The 20,560-nt window shown below is 42.3% G+C and overlaps 1 protein-coding gene across 11 annotated transcripts in view; it reads right to left on the bottom strand.

Moving 5' to 3' along the window:
• Positions 1 to 20,560, bottom strand: part of RNF144B (ring finger protein 144B) — a 203,031-nt gene that overhangs the window by 69,311 nt on the left and 113,160 nt on the right. For 10 of the 11 annotated variants that reach the window (XM_051832579.3, XM_008274113.5, XM_051832575.3 and 7 more), the window contains one exon: positions 14,010 to 14,210. The exons of the other annotated variant lie outside the window; for it this stretch is intronic. In XM_051832579.3, coding sequence (XP_051688539.2) covers positions 14,010 to 14,174 — 165 coding nt within the window. In that variant the 5' untranslated portion in view covers positions 14,175 to 14,210. The remainder of the gene's footprint in view (positions 1 to 14,009; positions 14,211 to 20,560) is intronic. 11 annotated transcript variants of the gene reach the window in all.

Below are 20,560 nucleotides of genomic sequence, written 5' to 3'. Positions count from 1 at the left end.
GCAGAGACTCAACTACTATGTGACATCACCACTGCCTCCCCCAGGATGCACACTGGCAGGAAGCTGAAATCAAGAGCAGAGCCAGGACTCTGCAGCAAGCCGCCCTCTGATTCTGTGCTTTCACGCGTGGTTGGTCCCTTCTCCCTGGAGCACTGCTCCCTCCCAGGGCCCCATTCATACAGCCGCCAAGCAACCTCGCAATCATCTTTTCAGCCTCAGCTCCTCAGGAACTCTTTGCTAAGCTCAAGTCTAGTACAAGTGAGTTTCTGCAGGCTCCCACGGCACACTGTGCTTCCTCAATCAGAGGCTCTGCTTCCCACACAAGGGCCGAATGGGTTATGTGTGACGCGTGATGCACTGCCATTTGCTCTACAGTTAGCACAGTGCCTGGACACAGGGCATCAAGTGGCTGGGTAGAGCTTGAACTAAGATGGGAGGAGACTTAGAGGGAATTACAATCAGGGCACAACTTCAAAAGAATAAATAAACTGTGGTGACTTGTTAGGGGGACGTTCTCTCGTTGTAGCATGGTTTGCATGTTTGGCAATAAGCCTATCACCTTCTGATACGTGGTTTGCAGAATTAAACGTTGGCAAAGGTCTGCTTTTTAGAAAAGAAACCATACAGCATACAAGCAGATCACCAACTTCCCATCTTCTCAGCATTTCTTTGTGCAAAAACAATAAAATTGTGTTCCGTCGTACAGCTCCCCCACTCCCAGTCTGCTACCACATGCTTTCTCAGTGCAGAAAAGCCTAAAAGGACTCGTTCAACCTCTGATCAAAATCAAGAGTGTTGTGCAAATGGTACTTGTTTCAAAAGAATTCTGTCAATCCAAGGAGGAAATAAAGCACCATTTGTGAACATACCCGCTCTAAGGTGAGACATTCCAAGATACACCCAAAAACTGCATAGTTTTCAGGTTCAATAGAGTTGTGTAAATATACAAACACAATAAATACAGGAATACCGCACACTTTAAGGAATTTTCCCACACTAAGAAAGGCTATGAGACGCTCACTTAAAAAAGGGAAATTTTTCTGGAGCGAGGGGCCTTATAGAGGAAAAAAACTGAAGGATTTGTGCCTTCAACTGTGTTTGCTAGAAGTGGATTCCAACACGGAGAATGCCGTAAGGACTCACTGGGTATCCCTTCCACAAAGCAATGCTTACACCCGAGTAAGGCAGGATGGGGCACGAGGAGATCCCAACAGTGCAGCTGCAACTGGGGCCTGAGTTGGTGCCCTCCAACAAGGTGTTTAGGGGTGGGAATGGCCGTACAAAGTGACCTCTTCCTAGGCCGTGGGGGCCAAGACCTTCACGTGTCTGCAGTGGCCACTGATGTGCAGGCCAGCCCCGGGGAATGGGGAACGGGACATACATCACCCTCTGGAGGGATCTGGTGAGAACAGTGTCCACACCAGTTGTATTTCCACGCCAAATAGAGTAAGGCCTTGCTTATCTGATTATGGGATCTAAATGCATGTGAATAATTAATATATTTAATTATGTATCTCCTTCAGCAAACTGAAATCTCCCATAGGAGAATGAATGATCTGGCTGGTTAAAATAACTGATGAGTTAGGGCTGGCATTGCAGCTCAGCGGGTTAAAGCCCTGGCCTGCTGCACCAGCATCTCATAGAGGTGATGGCTCAAGTCCCGGCTGCTCCACTTCCGATCCAGCTCCATGCTAATGCACATGGGAAAGCAACAGAGGATGGCCCAAGTACTTGGGCCCCTCCACCCACTGAGGGAGGCCCAGAAGAAGCTCCTGGCTCCTGGCTTTCGTCTGGCCCAGCCCTGGCTGTTGCAGCCATAAGGGGAATGAACCAGTGGATGGAAGATCTCTCTCTTTTTCTTTCTTCTCTCTCCCCCTCTCTCTGTAACTCTCTCTTTCAAATAAATGAAGTAAATCTTTTAAAAAAAATAAAGAAAGAAGAAAACACTATGGGGAGGGTTGGAATCTCAAGAACTGTTATGGAAATATCCCAAAACAGAGAAATGATTTGCTCAGAGCCATAAGCCATTGACAGAATGAGAACCAGAACCAGACCTGACTAACTATCAAGACTTCCCTGTCATAGCTCACCCCTCCCAAGCTGGACTGAGTACTGCACAGTTTTTTATGAGTAACCTCATCCTTGTCCTCCAACAGAAAGATAAACTTCATTCAAATAATACAAAGTCAGCCAGTAGGATCACATTTTAACTAATAATAGCAAAACTGGATTTCATCCAGTTTGATCTTACAGAGCAGAACTAGGGGCAAGTATGTGGCCCTGTAGTTAGGATACCCACATCCCACATTGCAGTACCTATTTTTGATTTCCAGCTCTTGCTCCTGACTCTAGCTTCTTGCTAATACAGTGATTGTGGGAGATGGCAGAAAATGGCTCAGATGATTGGATGCCTAGCACCCAAGTGGAAAACCTGGTTTAAGTTTTCAGTTTCTGGTTTGGGCCTGGCCAGCCTCGCTCCAGCTATTGTGGGCATTCAATGAGTAAATCAGTGGATAAAATCTGTTTCTCTCTCATAAATAATTTAAAAAAAATATTTTAAAGAGCAGAACTAGCACTAATACTTACAAATTAAATTTTAAAAGGTTCCAAATTAATGCAAGAAAAGATAGTTTAGAATTAGAATTTCCTACCACTGAATAGGCAAAGTTATAGTATATTTCAATCCTGTAACTTTTTAGTCAAAAACTAAACATCACACTAAAACCAGTAGAGATACAAATGCTAGTTCTATTGGCTTTATATATATATTGGTTTTATATACTGTATCTCAGTATATTCCAGGCACTGTAGTGTGTGCTATATAGTCTACTATAATCTTCTCTATAATCTCATGGTAGGATTTATTACTATCCCTATTTTATATAAAAGAAAATGAAGTCCTAGACTGCTCAAGGTCATCAACAGCTACCACCTGCTGGTCTAGTAAGTATACTCTCTGGCCTGGACTACTACATTTGCCTCCTAACTAGTTGTGTTTTCATCCTGGCTTCTGTAGTTTATTTTCAAGGCAGCCCTGAATGATTTGGATAGTTGATGTTATATATCAACTTGACTGAGCCAAGGGGGTGCCCAGATATTTGGTCAAACATTCATGAGGATGTTTCTGGAGGAGATTAGCATTTGAATCAGTGACTGAGTAAAGCAGATGACCTTTTTCTCTGTGGGTGGGCACCATCCAATCCATTGAGGGCTTGGCTAGAACAGGAAAGAGGAAGAAGGTGCCTCACAGCTTGAGCTGGACATCAGTCTTCCTGCTCTCAGACGAGGCCTCATCACACAGGCTCTCTTGGTTTGTAAGTCTTCGGATTCAGACTGGAACCTACACCATCAGTTCTCCTGGTTCTCCATCTTCCAGATGGCAGACTGTAGGACTCAGTCTCCATAGCTGGAAGATCCAATTCCTGGTAATAAATCTATACTCATATCTATGCATGCACACACACACATACGCACACACACACAAGCAGGTGCTCCAAATCGTTCACAGAAAAATGGAATTAAAAAGTAAGCTTATTTTTGACACCATAGAAATCTGAAATCCATGAATAGTTTTTTCATAATATTCATTTTACATGAAGATTTTGTGTATATATATATATATTTTGGGATATATATATATATTTTCCTATGGTTATATATCTCTGGAGAACCCTTACTAATATAGTAATCCATTTAAAACACTATCAGGAGGGTTGGCACTGTGGTGTAGCGAGTAAAGCTGCCATCTGCAGTGCCGGCATCTCTTATGGGCGCCGGTTCAAGTTCTGGCTGTTCCTCTTTCGATCCAGCTCTCTGCCGATGGCCTGGGAAAGCAGTGGAACATGGCCCAAGTCCTTGGGCCCCAGCACCCATGTGGGAGACCTGGAAAAAGCTCCTGACTCCTGGCTTCAGATTGGCCCAGCTCTACCCTTTTTTTTATAATGGAATATTTTAATGTTTCGTTTTCCAGTTTCATACATATATGAAATTGGCCATATTTATAAAACATGGAAGACTTCTTTAAATAAAGAAATGCATAATAAATGAATTAGAATGAATCAGTTTGCCCAGCTCTAGCCTTTGCAGCCATTTGGAGAGTGAACCAGTAGATGGAAGACCTCTCTCTCTGGCTCTGCCTCTCTGTAACTCTGCCTTTCGAATAAATAAACAAATCTTTAAAACATTATCAGATCTTGCCACTCTGTGAATCAAAACCCTCTACTCTTAAATCAGAGTGAGGTCAAAATCCTTACCATAGCCTGTGAGGTCCTACACATTCTATACACAAACATCATCTCTCTAACTTTGTCTTCTGGTGGCTCCCCTATACACACACATACACACCCCTTCTCCAACCACACAGAGGGGCACACCAAGCACACTTCCAGCCTAAGGCCTCCACGCTGCTTCCCTCTGTCTAAAACATGTCAATGGCTTGCTCCCCATTTCCTTCAGGTCTCTGCTCAGATAAGTTTATCAGTGAGACTTCCCTGACAATCCAACATGAAGCAGAAACCCCTACCCCAGAACACTCTCTACCCTCTCACTGTGCTCTGTTTTGTGACAGCACGTATCATCATCTGGCTTCTGTTTCTACTTGCTAGCAAGTTTGTCATGCAACTGAAGTTGAGCTCCTTAAAAACCAGGCCTTGACCCAATTTCTTGCCATTATATCCTAATCATCAGACTTGTGCAAGACACAGTAAATATTTGTTCAATAAATGAGGCTCAGGCAACTAAACTTCAGATGCTTCTCTGGAATGCCCAAATGCATTGGCAGCCAGGAAAAGGATTTCTTTCATTAGGAGCATGAGGGGTACTAGAAGTCTTAAGATTCATTACAATTCTAGGACAATGTAATAGCAAAGACATTAGGGCCTAAGTAGTATGGATTTCTTTCACTATTCTTCCCTCCTGGCCCATATTTTACTACTTTCCTTGAATAAGTAGGTGGTAAGCATTAGGCCTGGATGAGATCATAGGTCCAGGAAGCCAGCTCCTCCTTGAGTCATCTCTAATCCATTTCTCATGCTGTTACTATTTGGTCCCATTCGCAGATGCCATCTGACCCTGCAGCAACTCTGTTGTCAGTGGAAAATATAAGATTGAACTTGGCACTTCAAACTGGTGACTGGACCAATACAAATAAAATTTACTATCATTAAAACTCTTAACAGATATAAGCAGCAAGTATGTTGAAGTCAGTTCATAAAGATGAGAATAGGGGTCGGCACTGTGGTGTAGTGGGTTGGGCCTCTGCCTAAAGGGCTGGCATCCCATATGGGCACCAGTTTGAGTCCTGGCTGTTCTTCTTCCAACCCAGCTCTCTGCTATGGCCTGGGAAAATGGCGGAGGATAGCCCAAGTACTTGGGCCCTTGCACCTGCATGGGAGACCCAGAAGAAGCTCCTGGCTCCTGGCTTTGGATCAGCCAAACTCCAGCCATTGTGGCCATTTGGGGAGTGAGCCAGCAAATGGAGCACCTCTCTCTCTCTCTCCCTCTCTCTGGTTGTAACTCTACCTCTTATATAAATAAAATCTTTTTAAAAAGTTTTTAAAAAGATGAGGATAAACTCACTGACTTACTCTTGACCATCCAAGCAAATAAGAGAAAGCATAAAACTACCTTTGCAATCCAATGTACTTTAGTACCAAACACTAAAACAATAATAGAGTGATTTTAATGGTTAAAATTTAGTCTTGTCAACTTAATAGCAATAGAAGACATGGAAATCTCGAGGGATGGAGACTTCAGAAGCTTTAGAAAGTTTTGGCAGTTCATGTGACCAGAAGAAGTGAAAGAAAATTGTTCCGTGGCATTGGCTAACAGGTTTTTTTCTGTCAGAATAAGATCGAAGTCAGCGAACTCAAAAGGTTTCCATAGCCTTGGCAACTCATGACTAGAGCCTAGGGAGATTACTGACACCATAAACAAGAGTGTCAATTTGTTAAGTCAACAACAGGAGTCACTGTGCACTTACTTCTCATGTGGGATCTGTCCTTAATGTGTTGTCCAATGTGAAATAATGCTATAACTAGTACTGAAACAGTACTTCACACTTTGTGTTTCCGTGTGGGTGCAAACTGATGAAATCTTTACTTAATATATACTAAATCGATCTTCTGCATATAAATATAATTGAAAATGAATCTTGATGTGAATGGAATGGGAGAGGGAGTGGGAGATGGGAGTGGTGTGAGTGGGAGGGAAATTATGGGGGGAAAAGCCATTGTAATCCATAAACTGTACTTTGGAAATTTATATTTACTAAATAAAAGTTAAAAAAATACAAAAAAGTATCATACTAAAAAAAAGAAAACTTTTATTTAATAAATATAAATTTAGAAAGTACAACTTTTGGATCATAGTGCTTTTCCCCCAATACCCGCCCTCCCACCCGCAAACCATCCCGTCTCCTACTCCCTCTCCCATCCCATTCTTCATTGAGATTCATTTTTAATTATCTTTATATAAATAAGATCATTTAGTATATACTAAGTAAAGATTTCAACAGTTTGCACCCACACAGACACACAAAGTATAAAGTACTGTTTGAAGACTATTTTTACCATTAATTTGCATAGTATAACACATTAAGGACAGAGATCCTACATGGGGAGTTAAGTGCACAGTGACTCCTGTTGTTCATTAACAATTGACACTCTTATTTATGATGTCAGTAATCTCCCAAGGCTCTTGTCATGACCTGCCAAGGCTATGGATGCCTCTTGAGTTCACAAACTCAGACCTTATTTAGACAAGGCCATAATCAAAATGGAAGTTCTCTCCTCCCTTCAGAGAAAGGTACCTCCTTCTTTAATGGCCCGTTCTTTCCACTGGGATCTCACTCACAGAAATCTTTCATTTAGGTCATTTTTTGCCACAGTGTCTTGGCTTTCCATGCCTGAAATTCTCATGGGCTTTTTAGCCAGGTCCGAATGCCTTAAAGGCTAATTCTGAGGCCAGAGTGCTGTTTAGGGCATTTGGCCAACAGTTGTAAGATGCCTCATTATTTCCTGCAGTTCTAGAGAGTTTTCAATGAAAGGTCCTTAAAATGGTACTAGAGTAACATGGCAAGTCAACAATGAATTATATTACTATATTCATCTTAGGGGTAAGTAGCTCTCAGACAAATGGAAGGGGCGGGTATTTGATGCAGAAGTAAAGATGCTGCTTGGGATGCTGTATCCCATGTTGAAGTGCTGGGATTCAAGTCCTGGCTCTGCTTCCTAATCCAGTTTCCTGCTAATGCACATCCTAGGAGGCAGCAGATGATGCATCAAATGCTTGCGTCCCTGACTCTCATATCAGGGACTCAAACTGAGTTCCAGGCTCAGCTGTGACCTGGTCCAGCATGGCTGTTGTGGTACTTGGTTAGTGAACCAGCAGAAGGAAGATGGCTCTCTGCCTATGTCTGTCTCTCTGCTTTTCAAATAAAATGAAAACAAATAAAACTTTTTTAATGGTAGCATGAGATACTCTTCCATCTGAATCTTTTACATCCATCAGAATTTTTTACATCCATTGGAAATGTGCTCATCTATTTACTTTTTAAAAAAAAAATTTATTTATTTATTTGAATGTTAGTTACAGACAGTGAGAAGGAAAGACAGAGAGAAAGGTCCTCCATCTGCTGGTTCACTCCCCAGATGGCCGCAATGGCCGGAGCTGCGTCGATCCAAAGCCAGAAGCCAGGAGCTTCCTCCAGTCTCCCACATGGGTGGAGGGGCCCAAGGACCTGGGCCATCCTCCACTTCTTTCCCAGGCCACAGCAGAGAACTGGATCAGAAGAGGAGCAGCCAGGACTAGAACCGGCACCCATATGGGATGCTGGCGCCGCAGGCGGAGGATTAACCTACTGTGCCACGGCCGCTGGCCCCACTTTTTTTCTTTTAAATCTTATTTATTTATTTGAGAGATAGAGTTACGGGGTGGGGGAGGGGGAGGAAGAGACAGAGAGAGAGAGGTCTTCCAACCACTGGTTTGCTCCCCAACTGGCCACAATGACTGGAGTTGGGCCAATCTGAAGCCAGGATCCAGGAGTTTCTTTCAGGTCTCCCACGTGGGTGCAAGGGCCTCAGTATTTGGATCCTCTTCCACTGTTTTCCCAGGCCATTAGCAGGAAGCTGAATTGGAAGTGGAGCAGCCGGGACACAAACTGGCGTCCATATGGGATGCTGGGGATGCAGGCAGAAGCTTAGCCTACTATGCCACAGCGCTAGCCCCAACTTTCTCAGTTATATTGCTTTTTCCCTTGTCCTACTTTTGAAACTTCAGAAGTCCAAGAACCATAAGCCACACTTAGGAAAAGTCCAACAGAGAAATTCCTCTCTCTATCCTTGCTGCTTGTCTCTGGATGTCTCAGAACAGTAGTTGAACTCACCTGGATAGCTACCTTTTCAAAAAGACTAATGAGGAAGCCAGTCATATCTTTTATGAGTCTTCATTCCTCTAAAACACTTTTTTACAAACTGAGCAGCTCGGGATACCAACGGAACTTAGGAAAGAAAGGCATCATAATAAGGCCAGCTTGAATAGGCTTGGCACCGTGCCATATGCTTTAGTGCACAGCTCATGTATCACACCCCCTACCACACTCCAAGATAGGTGGTATCATCTCCTCCCTTTCACATCAAACAAGTGAGGACACTAAGCGCTGCAGATGCTAAAGAACTCACCCCAAATCGAACACCACTAAATGGAAAAGTCTGAGCTTGAGTCTGGCTCTCATGGTCTCCCTAACGGCCTTCTCAGACACTACGCTAGACTGCAAGGGAGAAATAGGGGCAGGAGCAGGAAAATGACATTCCTTTCTCCTAATGCAGATATCAGTTAGAATGCAGGAAAGAAGCACTGCACGCTCTCTGCCTTATTTGGAAGTTACCAGCCCACGAGTACACAGGCATGCACACGCACACGCAAACACACACACCTGAGCACACGCACTGCAAATCTTCCCAAACTGTAAACGTCTCCCAGGCCAGCCGTGGGCTTTCTTAAAGGTCATCCGACAGGCCCCAAGGGAAAGAGGGGTTTGGTCTAAAAAGTTTTTTATTTCCTCTCACTTTTTAAACATTGGAAAATCCATTTGGCTCAGAGAAATGAATAGTAAAAGGAGCTCTAACTACCTACGGCCAACAAAATGTAATGGAAAAGAGTCAGGAATATGGCTGGACTTTATTTTCTTTTTGCTCAGCACATCCTGACTTTAATCTGAAAGGTAAATAGGCCAGGCCCAACATACCAACTCTTTTTAGGTGAAATTATCTAGGTTATAAAAACAAGCAACAACTGTGTTTTCATTCTCCCTGCATCCATGGCTGACAGAAATAGCCTCCAAAATAAATCAGAAGCAAATACTGCCCACCCAGGGAGCAAACCACAAATTTTCACTACTTTGATAACTGACTTTTATGAAACCTTTTCCTTTCACCTGAATTAAAATTATGCGTATTGCAAAAGCCAGAAAGGGAAAGTTCAAATTTTCATAATTGGGTTATTTAAATCTGCAGGCAAAAAAGAGAGTGAGAGAAGAGGCAGACTCTGTGCATGTTCTTGGGAGGCTCCTATCTCTGAAATATTTAACTTGCAGAATAGAATAAGTGATTACACAGTACCCCTCTCAGTAACCACCCAACATCACCGTCTTTGTCTGCATCATACACCTAGTGACCTGTGACTTTAGCCGTGCTGGTGGGAGCCACGCCCATTTGTGTCTTATCTGTGTAGTTTCTCTTGCCTTATTCTACATTTTCTTCTGCATATTACAGCTGAGAAAATAACCTCATGGAAACCACTCTCACACACCGAACACCTCCATCAAGAAACAGGACATATTTCTGGGTTACTGGATGAACACCCATCACACCCCTCTCTCTGGATGCCATTCACATCAAGAATTACCTCTGGGGAATAATTTAAAGCACATTCTACGAAGCACCAGTTATGGACAAGGTCATAGGTGTTCCACTGAAAGGGGGGGCACAGCTAAGTGGAAATGCTTCCTCTGGAGGTTCACGGGGTCCCTCCTTTCTTATCAGCCACAAGATTTCTCAGAGCCTCTGAAATGTGAATGTGCCTCACATCCCTCCAAGGACAGGAACAGAGAATGGGGCCGTTTTCAAGCTAATTTGAATGTGGAACACTTTATTTAAGAATCATTTGTGGCGCTCAGGGTTTGGGGCAGGGGAGGGCACGGACACACCTGGGGTGAGGTGGCACCCATTTAAAGGCCAGGCCTCCCTAAAGAGAGGGAAACATCTGGTAACATGCAGTAGTCCAGAAAGACACTCATCACCCTCCCATTCCGCATTCCCCGACACATCGCGCTCAGCATTTGGAGCACGGTGAAGATCTCTACCACCTTCATGTTAAAAATTAGAAATCAGATATCCAGTCCCACAATGGAGTTAGCTGGGGTAGAGTTAGTACAGGAGCACGCTGATCTTGGAAATGAAAAGAATTGGAGCTCACAGCAAAACAGCCAGGGACGTCACTTGGAGAGGACAGGACACAGGCAGAATGTTTAAAAAGCTTTATTAAATCTATGGAAATATACCAGGACAGCACCAACAAAGCAGGAGAACCACTATATTTGGACATTTCCTGGGGTAGAAGAGGTCTTAGCAAAACCAATAAAATCATATTAAATAGCATATGCTGAAGAAATCTTTCCCAGTCAATAATTCAGAGATGTCATCCAATCTTATTTAAAAGTGGAATTTAGTAGTATGTGGCACGTCAAAAAATGCTACAAATTTCTTTTCAGCCAGCCTTGAAACCTCATGACATATTGATATCTTTAACTTAAGCGAAAAGTAAAGTCTGGGGCTATTAGACACATGTTTAAATCATTTTTTAAAAAAGAAGAAATAAATCTTGAATCAAAAAAAAAACCCAGCTATAGTATTTCAAGTGAGTGTGATTCTCACAGCAAATTTACAGACACTAATGTAATTCATGCCAGTGCAGCTCACAATTTGGGCAGGTCACAGGTAAGGGGGAAATAAGAAAAACAGGGGAGCTGATCTGTATAGGTGCATCAAGTTCCCAAACTGGAGAAGTAGCAAAAGTATCAAGCCATCTGACTTTCTGCTTTTGTGTATTCCCCATCCCTAGGGAGGTGTGATCCTACAGGACAGAACAACGCAATTTAGTGACTCCTCAGCCCCAAATTGCTAAAGGAAAAATCAGAAACTTGGTGCTGTTTTTAATTAGCAGCTAATTACTGGAACACTAAAGGCTAATACAGTTATTAAGTGTTAGCTCCTTGGGAATATGACATGCAGCCTTTTCTTGTATGTTGACGCACAAACTTGAATTCTGTACCATGAAATCTCACAGCAGAAAACAAGTCCCAGATCCTGCTCTTAAACATCAGTAACCCTCAGAGAAAATTTTCCATTCTGGTTTATACTAAATGTTGCCTCTGACTCATTGGTTTCAAGGATTAGCAAGGGTCTGGAACATGTGTGAGAAAGTCAGAGAAATAATCACTTTTGGAGGGCAGTATTCAGCAAGACCTGAGGAAACAGGAGCTGCTCTGGGACGACAAGGTCATTTCCTCGCTTCCTGTGAGGCACACACACCAACTAGACGGGGAAGCAGCAGCAGCACAGTCGCCGCTCCTCGGGGAAGCCAATTCCTGTCCAACACACCCTTGGCCTTGCAATGCTGACCCCCACTTAGTGGGCCCTACTCCCTTCCTGAGCCTTCCTTACCCAACACTATACAATGAGCTATTGCTTGTCTCCCAGAAGTTCAGGTCCTGGAGGTTCAGTGTGCTAACACTGGGAGCCGGTGGAAACTTAAGAGGTGAGGGTGGGGCCGGCGCTGTGGTGCAGCGGGTTAACACCCTGGCCTAGGGCGCCAGCATCCCGTGTGGATACCGGTTCAATACCCAGCTGCTCCACTTACAATCCAGCTCTCTGCTATGGCTTGGGAAAGCAGTGGAACATAGCCCAAGACTTTGGGTCCCTGCACCCACAAGGGAGACCCAGAAGAAGCTCCTGGCTCCTGCCTTCAGATGGGAGCAGCTCCAGCCCTTGCGGCCAATTGGGAAGTGAACCATCGGATGGAAGACCTCTCTCTCTCTCTCTCTCTCTCTCTGCCTCTCCTCTCGCTGTGTAACTCTTTCAAATAAATAAATAAATCTTTAAAAAGAAAAAAAGAGGTGAGGGTTTAGGCCAAGACAATTAGGTTATTACGGGGTGCTACCATTAGAAGGAATTAATGCAGTTACGGTACCCCAGTTAGTTCCCACAAAAACAGCTGCTGAAAAACCAGCACACCTGACCCCTGAATCACTCTGTGTCACCGGGGGATCTATGCCTCCCTCATGCACTGCCATGATGATGCCCTTTGCCAGGGGACAACAAAGCAAGGGGCTTCCACACGGGAGCCAGAGGCATGCTGCTTGGACTCTCGACCTTCAACCACGAGCTTCATAAACCTCTTCTCTTTACCAGGTACCCAGTCTTGGGTATTTTGTTATAGCAAAAGGAAAAGGATTAAGATTACAAAAGTCCATTGTGAGAGAAAATTCTAAAATATTCCTGAAAACCCAGCATTTTGAGAATAAGGATAAAGATTATACCTGGGAAGTCTATGGAAATGAAGAAGAGATACAGCTGCTCAAGCGCCACAGATAAAACCTCCTTCAATTCAGGTCTATCTGAGGACACACGAGGGTGCGTCAAAGCTTCGTGGAGCAATGGATGTAAGAGATAAGGTCATTTGGTGCAAAAATGTTTGAAATTCATGTATGATTTTTTTTATAATACACATTTCCCATGAACTTTTTGAAAGACCTCTGTATGCATGGATTTCAAAAGTTTTTGCACATAAAAAAACATCTTAAATCCATCATCCTGTGAATTTCTGAGTTACCCTAGTATATCATTTAACATCTGTTTTAAAAGATGTATTTGTTTGAAAGGCAGAATGACAGAAAGAGAGACAGAGAGGGGGACAGAGATCTTCCATCTGCTAGTTCATTCTTCAAATGCCTGCGATAGCAAGGGCTAGCTCAGGCCAAAGCCAGAAACCTAGAACTCCATGTGGATCTCTCAAATGGGTGGCAGAGACTCAAATACTTGGGCCACTATCCACTGCCTTCCAGGTGCATTAGCAGGAAACTGGACCATAAGTAGAGCCTTTGGAACTCGAATCAGCACTCTGATGTGCAATGCCACTGTCCCAAGTGGCAGCTTAATCTACTGCACCATAATACCATCCCCCATCATGTAACTCTCTTTGACAAAACTCCTAAATTCATAAGAAAAAGGATATTTGCTGGGTCGAAGAAGGTAGGAAGGGTAGGGTTAGAAGTATCATTATGCTTTTAAAACTATATATATATATGAAATACATAAAATCTGTTCCCTTTATATAAACAAAAATATATATAATTTAAAAAAAAACAAAGAAAAAGATACTCCTTAACCACCCCAATAAATTTACTTATTTTCTTATTTTACAAAAATGATATTTGTTGGGATTTCCTTCTTTAATAGATAGATTCTGTTGCCTAGAATAGTTCCCAAAACACAGTCACTGCTCAGTAGATATTTGTTGAATGAATGAATGAATGAATAAACGATATTCTTCTTTTCCATCTCTGAATCTTACAGGAACCCATTGGTCAATTTCCTATTGTTACATCTGATCCAGCTAGCCTTAAATGATACTTGTAATGAAGTTCATGAGCATCGACAGCAGGTATCATACTTAGTGACAAGTGTACTCCCAGGGATCTACAGCATTCTCTTTATTATGTGGAATAAAATGCCTTCAGCATATTTTGAAAATAGAATGAAAGGAGGTTTGATAAAGTAAAACAACTATATACTAGGCACTTGCAATCAGGTCCAAATGTGGGATTTCCTTCCAAAGCAGGATCTCCTTGCAGCAAACTGGATTCTCAGTAAGCCACAGAAATACATTCTGTACTTTTAAAAATTTTTTCCTTTTGTATTTTCTCATAGCCAAAGCATCAGAGGAAAACTTACAGCTGTGCAGAAGATGCACCGGCATTCCTGGAGTGTGGTCATCTTGTCCAGGGACTGTTCGCACAGGCAAAGTTTGCAAGTGACGAGGGGAGCCAACGCCAGGTCTCCAGGCGTCGGATTTTCAGCAGTCATGGTTAGACACTGCAGTCTGCCGACTGAGCCCATCAGCCTCTCTTCTGCCTTCTTCAGTCTCCTCAATCCCTACAGAAAGGACCAAAGAGAAAATATTGCATCCATTGATTCAGTTATCATCTGACCTCCCCATCTGGGGGCCAAGAGAACAAATCCTCACCTTTAGTGATCTCTAAATGTATGGCCAATGCATTTCGGAGAAGCAAGGACCAAAGAACTTGCTTTCTTGGCATGGTGTTCCTGGAACTTTGAAACTTGAGCTGACTTCACTATCCTAACGTGCATCACGTAAACTATGGGAGATTAACAACCAATGAGGAGATGCTGGTAAAGCAGAGCTTCAGTTAGATCGCATGAGTGAGTTTGGAGGTGTGCTGCACGGCATGACAGCTATCATTGGTAATAATATACTGTATGCTGGGCTGGCACTGAGGCACAATGGGCTAAAGCCCTGGCCTGCAGCACTGGAATCCCATACGGGCACCAGTTTGTGTCCTGGCTGCTCCATTTCCGATCCAGCTCTCTGCTATGGCCTGGGAAAGCCGTAGAAGGTGGCCCAAGTCTTTGGACCCCTGCACCCACATGGGAGACCCAGAAGGAGCTCCTTGCTCTTGGATTTGGATCAGCTCATTTCTGGCCATTGCAGCCATCTGGGGAGTGAACCAGCAGATGGAAGACCTCTCTCTCTTTCTAGCTCTACCTCTCTCTGTAACTCTGTCTTTCAAATAAATAAAATAAATCTTTTAAAAAAATAATATACTGAGGCCAGCGCCGCGGCTCACTAGGTTAATCCTCCCCCTTGCGGCGCCGGCACACCAGGTTCTAGTCCCGGTCGGGGCGCCGGATTCTGTCCCGGTTGCCCCTCTTCCAGGCCAGCTCTCTGCTGTGGCCAGGGAGTGCAGTGGAGGATGGCCCAAGTCCTTGGGCCCTGCACCCCATGGGAGACCAGGAAAAGCACCTGGCTCCTGGCTCCTGCCATTGGATCAGCGCGGTGCGCCGGCCGCAGCGCGCCGGCCGTGGCGGCCATTGGAGGGTGAACCAACAGCAAAGGAAGACCTTTCTCTCTGTCTCTCTCTCTCACTGTCCACTCTGCCTGTTAAAAAAATAATAATAATATACTGTATACTTGGATGGTATTGACAGATTTTAAATGTTCTCATCATGCACAAAATAATAAGTATTGGAGATGATGTTAATTAGGTTGATTTAATCACTTCATGATGTATACAAACATCAAAATATCACACTGTATACTATAAATATATATAATTTTGTCAATTATGATTTAATAAAGCTGGAAAGCAAACATCCACTATGAACAAACACACCAGTTAGGAGTTTCATTGCTACCACCAATACACAGTTTCAAAAAATTCTTAAAAATAAGGTGCCACCTCTGACCTCAGAATCAGCCCTTAAGGTATTCTGGTCTGGCTGAAAAGCCCATGAGAGCATTTCAGGCATGGAAAGCCAAGACACTGTAGCAAAAAATGTCCTACATGAAAGACCTCTGTGGGTGAGACCCCAGTGAAAAGAAGTGGTCATCAAAGAAGGGTATACTTTTTTCTAAAGAGAGAAGAGAACTTCCACTCTGCTTATGGCCTTGTCTAAATACTGAAGGAGTTTGTGGATTCAAAAGGCTTCCATAGCCTAGGCAGCTTGTGTCAAGAGCCTTGGTGATCACTGACATCACACATAAGAGTGTTAATTGTAAATTAACAAGAGTCACTGTGCACTAACTTCCTATGCAGGACCTCTGTCCACAAAAAGTTGTATTATGAGAGTTAACAATAAAACTTATTCTCAAAGATTTATTTCATGTTAGTGTATTAAGTGGAGGATATTCTTAAGTCTGATAAGTTTTAATTATGCCTAAGTGCCCAACTCCATTGCTTGTTTTCTTAGGTGCTTCCTTAATTAATGATAAAACTTTTTCTCAAGAGATTATTTTCTTTTAATGTATTAAATGGAGGATATTCTTATGTCTCATAAGTTATAGTTCTATCTAAGTGCTCGCAAAAGATGTACCATTTTTGGGTGCTTCTTTAAAGTTAATTAAGTTTCTAAAAAAATGTGAAGTTAAAAAAATAATAAGGTACCATTCAAAAGTTAAAGAATTATCACAAGATCCAGCAATTCCACTTCTTGGTATATAGGCAAAAGAATTAAAAGCAAGATCTCAAAGAGTTGCTTGTACATCCATGATCATAGCATCATTATTCACAATAACTGAAGGGCAGATATAGCCCAAGTACCCATCAACAGATGAATAAACAAAACCTAGTACATACATACAATGAAATCTTATACAGCCCTAAAGGAATGAAATCCTGACACATGCTACAACATGGCTGAACCCTTAAGGTATTATGCTAAGTGAGACAAGCCAGCCAGAAAAGGGCAGAAGTTATATAATTCTGTGAGAACTTATATGAGGTAACTAGAAGAGTCAAATTTGTAGCAGCAGAGAGTACAATGGTGGTTACTAAGGGCTGATGGGAGGGGGAAATGACATGTTAACATTTAATGGGTATAGAGTTTCTGCATGGGATGATGAAAAACTTCTAGAAATGGATACTGGATGGTCACATCACTAGATATACTTAACACCAGTGACCTGTATACCCCAAATGGTTGAAATGGTAAGTTTTATGTTATGCACACTTTATTCTAATTAAAACTTTTTAAATAGTGTTGGTGTTCAGTGTATGCCTTCGCATACATTATTTTGTTTAATCTTCTGCAAATGTGATTATTTTCTTCATTTTACATATTAATTGAAGTATCCAGATGTTAAAGAACCTGCTAAAGTTCCCAGAGTTTACATGGCAGAGCATAACTAAAACTTCTATCTTCTGAGGTCAAACCTAGATCCTGAGCCACTATACCACAGTGGATATTACAGAGAGATGAGGCAGAGAAAGATGAAAACGGTGAAGTTTTACAGAACAAAACTCATCTCTACACACAGTATAACTATAGGAAAAGTATCTTTATACTAAAAAATAAAAATTACAACCAAAATCATTCCACTAGACTGATTTTATTCAAAACATCTTTAAAAGAAGTGAAATAATTGTTAAAATAGTCTTCCTACATTAATCTTATTTTATATCAGGAAATTTCATATTCTGTTTAAATAAGAGCAAAATCCTAAAAGTTATTATTTTAAGAGAATATGGTCAATTCTGATCTACAGAAATAATTGCAATACCCACCCCCTATAAGAATCAGACTTGGAGCCAGCACTGTGGCATAGTAGGTAAAGCCACTGCCTGCAGTGCCAGCATCCCAAATGCACGCTGATTCTAGTCCAGGCTGCTCCTCTTCCAATCTAGCTCTCTGCTATGGCCTGGGAAAGCAGCAGAAGATGGCCCAAGTCCTTAGGCCCCTGTACCCATATGAGAGACCCGGAAGAAGCTTCTGGCTCTTGGCTTTGGATCGGCGCAACTCTGGCCGTTGCAGCCAATTGGAGAGTGAACCAGTGGATGGAAGACACCTCTATCTCTCTCTCTGCCTCTCCTTCTCTCTGTGTGTAACTCTGACTTTCAAATAAATTAAAAAAATAAATCTTTTTTAAAAAAAGAACCAAACTCTTTTCCTCCCAGTGTTTGAGCAAAATAAATTACTTGACATGTGCAGCATTTACTACCTGGCCTCAGTGGATTCTGTCTCAATACATGGGTAGAAATTTATTACAAAGGGTGGGTGGGAGATTGGAGTGAATGGAAAAAAAAAAAGATAGAATGAGATTTTTGTTTGTCAATTTGCCCTTGTTAACTTTCTTAATGTCATACCAGAAAGAGTCAAGTTACTAACTCTAGTAACTTGAAAATTTAAGGTTCTCCGCTTACTCCCTAAGTAGTAGCAGTAGTCTCAATTCAAGATAAATGAAATAAGAAATTAACTAACAATTAGCTTCCAAAATGGAAGACATGATATTCCTTGGCGAAGGTCCAGTAAGAGGGAAAATACAATATTCTTCATCAATTTACTATTTGGCAAGCTATCAACCAAGAGCAAATTAAATTCAAATAAACCTGCACATAAGGTTCAGGATTTTGAGACTTAAAAAAAGAAGAAGAAAACCTCTTAGTTTATGCCTATTTTTTTTTTTTTTTTTTTTTTCATTTTTGATAGGCAGAGTGGACAGAGAGAGAGACAGAGAGAGAAAGGTCTTCCTTTGCCGTTGGTTCACCCTCCAATGGCCGCCGCTGCAGCCGGCGCACCGCGCTGATCCGATGGCAGGAGCCAGGATCCAGGTGCTTTTTCCTGGTCTCCCATGGGGTGCAGGGCCCAAGCACCTGGGCCATCCTCCACTGCACTCCCTGGCCATAGCAGAGGGCTGGCCTGGAAGAGGGGCAACCGGGACAGAATCCGGCGCCCCGACCGGGACTAGAACCCGGTGTGCCGGCGCCGCAAGGTGGAGGATTAGCCTATTGAGCCACGGCGCCGGCTAGTTTATGCCTATTTGACTATCCAAAAATCAGGTTATTCTCTTGCACAGAAAAATAATGTGATTGGAAAGTATGATGTTTTACTATGACCCTCAACTAGTTACTTGAGAATTATCACTCCATTCTAACAAAAATGAATGATGTTACCTCTTCTCCGTCCCAGATTTTTCTTAGACAGCTACCACCAGTTTACTTCTCCAAGACTCCCCAGTGCACAGCACACGGCTCCCACCTAATTCCCAACTGCTATCTTCACATTACTATTTTCCCAGCACTGCATATACAACATACTTTGAGTTCTCTTTCACTCTGAAAGAGAAATCCCAAGTGGAAAAAAAAAAAAAAAAAAAAAGAAGAAGAAGAAGAAGACATGTTTCCTGAGTAGGAAAGGACAGAAGACTTCCTTAAGAAGATTCATGCACTAATCTCACTACTGGGTGTACAGCCAAAGGAAATGAATCCATTATATCAAAGAGATACTAGGAATCTCAGAGAAATAGACTTCTCGTGAAGGCAGAACTAGAAACTGCAGCAATCAGTCTTGAAACTTACCAGATACGTATTTACATCCATTAGTTTATGAATTACATGCCTATAAGGTTTTGAAATCAAAATGATAAGTATAAAACAAAGAAATATGTTTTATATACAAAAATATTTTGATGATATAAAAACTTTTTACATAGCAGAGGCTCATTTTGGGTTTTTTGTTTTTAATTCCAAGCATTCCAATTGGCAGCACTTGTGGCTCGGGAGATGGAGGAAAGAAGTCACATATTCTATGTCTTTGAGATGTGAAGAATCCAAAATGACTCTTCAAAAGGAAGTGATTTATTTTTCTGTGTACAAGAACACCAGTTCCCTAATATGATGGCTTTTGAACATTTTTCAAGCAATGGAATTTTATAAAAAAACAACAATCTTAAGCAAATTGCCATACTATAAAAGAGATTAAGGTAGACCATTGGTGGTTCAAGAGTGGCAGATGCAGGAGCAATCCCCGGGAACCCCCTCAGAATCCAACTAAGTCCCAACACACAAGCAAAAAGACTTCTCCATGCACAGGCTGGAAACCAGATCTTTGGTTTTTCACTTGGGGAAAAATCAACAATGACTGTTTAAATGAATGACACACAGCAAACACTTCATAAAAAGAATATCAAACAAGAAATCCTTTCACTATTGATTCACTGGAAATTGAGCTCTTCATGCAGTGAACAAGAGAATCCTGAAGTCCTCAGGTGCCGTTTCCCCACATTAGAGATGTGGGTGAAAGGCTCCAAAGTTTCTGAGGATTTCTTCCTTTACGTCTTAGATTCTTCTGTCCCACAGCATGAAACCACCAACAAACCCCACCAAACTACCCGGTAAAGGGCAGGAAGCTCAGAAGTAGTCATAAGAAGGCTGAGAACAGTCCCTTCGCTACCTCCTCCTGTCCCTCTTATCTCTCACAAGTACATGGGCAATCCCCAGGAGTTTCAAGCAAAGTCTTCCTTCTACCAAGAGCTAACTCATTCTTTGTTGGCTTGCTGGACTTGTTCTGCTTCATACCTCACATTTTTGTCTAAGATAAGAAAGTAACTTGAATCACCCACCATATCACTTGATTATAAAAGGCAACAATTCTAATTCCTTTTACAGTTACTATTGGGTGTCAAGAACCCCTTAGGGAAAGAAGTTTGGCCAGGAATGCAAGGGGCATGTTGGATAGAGAAATCTGATAGCTGTCTTCACACTTAAACTTCCTAAGCTGGTGGCAGGTCTCAGACTTCCATAATAAACCCAATCAGATCACCGGGAAGCCATTCTAAACCATTGGATTGCACCAAATTACCAGGAGAGGAGAACGAGGAGTTCTACCTGCCGCATGAGTGTTTCTTGTTCTAAAAGTGCTGGTTACATGAGAAACAAGTACTATCTGATAGGAAAGTCACTTTTCCTTTAATGCATTTTCATCAGAAT

The sequence above is a fragment of the Oryctolagus cuniculus genome, chromosome 5 (assembly GCF_051225735.1).
Source record: "Oryctolagus cuniculus isolate XC-2025 breed Fujian yellow rabbit chromosome 5, ASM5122573v1, whole genome shotgun sequence".
NCBI classification, from domain to species: domain Eukaryota; kingdom Metazoa; phylum Chordata; class Mammalia; order Lagomorpha; family Leporidae; genus Oryctolagus; species Oryctolagus cuniculus.
This window is presented reverse-complemented; position numbering and strand designations above follow the sequence as displayed.